Source organism: Buceros rhinoceros, unplaced genomic scaffold (genome assembly GCF_000710305.1).
Source record: "Buceros rhinoceros silvestris isolate BGI_N320 unplaced genomic scaffold, ASM71030v1 scaffold3371, whole genome shotgun sequence".
Classification (NCBI taxonomy): Eukaryota; Metazoa; Chordata; class Aves; order Bucerotiformes; family Bucerotidae; genus Buceros; species Buceros rhinoceros.
In genome coordinates this window covers 569-1,183 of record NW_010393491.1, presented here as the reverse complement: position 1 = coordinate 1,183, position 615 = coordinate 569, and the positions used below count along the sequence as shown (strand labels likewise).

Sequence of the window (615 nt, the reverse complement as noted above, 5' to 3'; positions counted from 1 at the left end):
GGGCTTCTCCCCGGTGTGGACGAGGCGGTGCTGGGAGAGTCTGGAGCTGTCCCTGAAGCTCTGGCCGCAGTCGGTGCAGGTGAAGGGCTTCTCCCCGGTGTGGACGAGGCGGTGCTGGGAGAGTCTGGAGCTGTCCCTGAAGCTCTGGCCGCAGTCGGTGCAGGTGAAGGGCTTCTCCCCGGTGTGGACGAGGCGGTGCTGGGAGAGTCTGGAGCTGTCCCTGAAGCTCTGGCCGCAGTCGGTGCAGGTGAAGGGCTTCTCCCCGGTGTGGACGAGGCGGTGCTGGGAGAGTCTGGAGCTGTCCCTGAAGCTCTGGCCGCAGTCGGTGCAGGTGAAGGGCTTCTCCCCGGTGTGGACGAGGCGGTGCTGGGAGAGTCTGGAGCTGTCCCTGAAGCTCTGGCCGCAGTCGGTGCAGGTGAAGGGCTTCTCCCCGGTGTGGACGAGGCGGTGCTGGGAGAGTCTGGAGCTGTCCCTGAAGCTCTGGCCGCAGTCGGTGCAGGTGAAGGGCTTCTCCCCGGTGTGGACGAGGCGGTGCTGGGAGAGTCTGGAGCTGTCCCTGAAGCTCTGGCCACAGTCACCGCAGGTGAAGAACTTCTCCCGAGTGTGGATGCGCAT

At 66.0% G+C, this 615-nt stretch overlaps 1 protein-coding gene across 1 annotated transcript in view; it reads right to left on the bottom strand.

Moving 5' to 3' along the window:
- Nucleotides 1–3: 3 nt before the first annotated feature.
- The window catches only part of LOC104501099 (oocyte zinc finger protein XlCOF6-like), a gene marked incomplete at both ends in the record, with an annotated part of 1,167 nt that continues 555 nt past the window's right edge, over nt 4–615 (bottom strand). Inside the window, one exon of the mRNA XM_010144850.1 lies at nt 4–615. This exon is cut by the window's right edge and continues 22 nt beyond it. Within this exon, the coding sequence (XP_010143152.1) occupies nt 4–615 (612 nt within the window).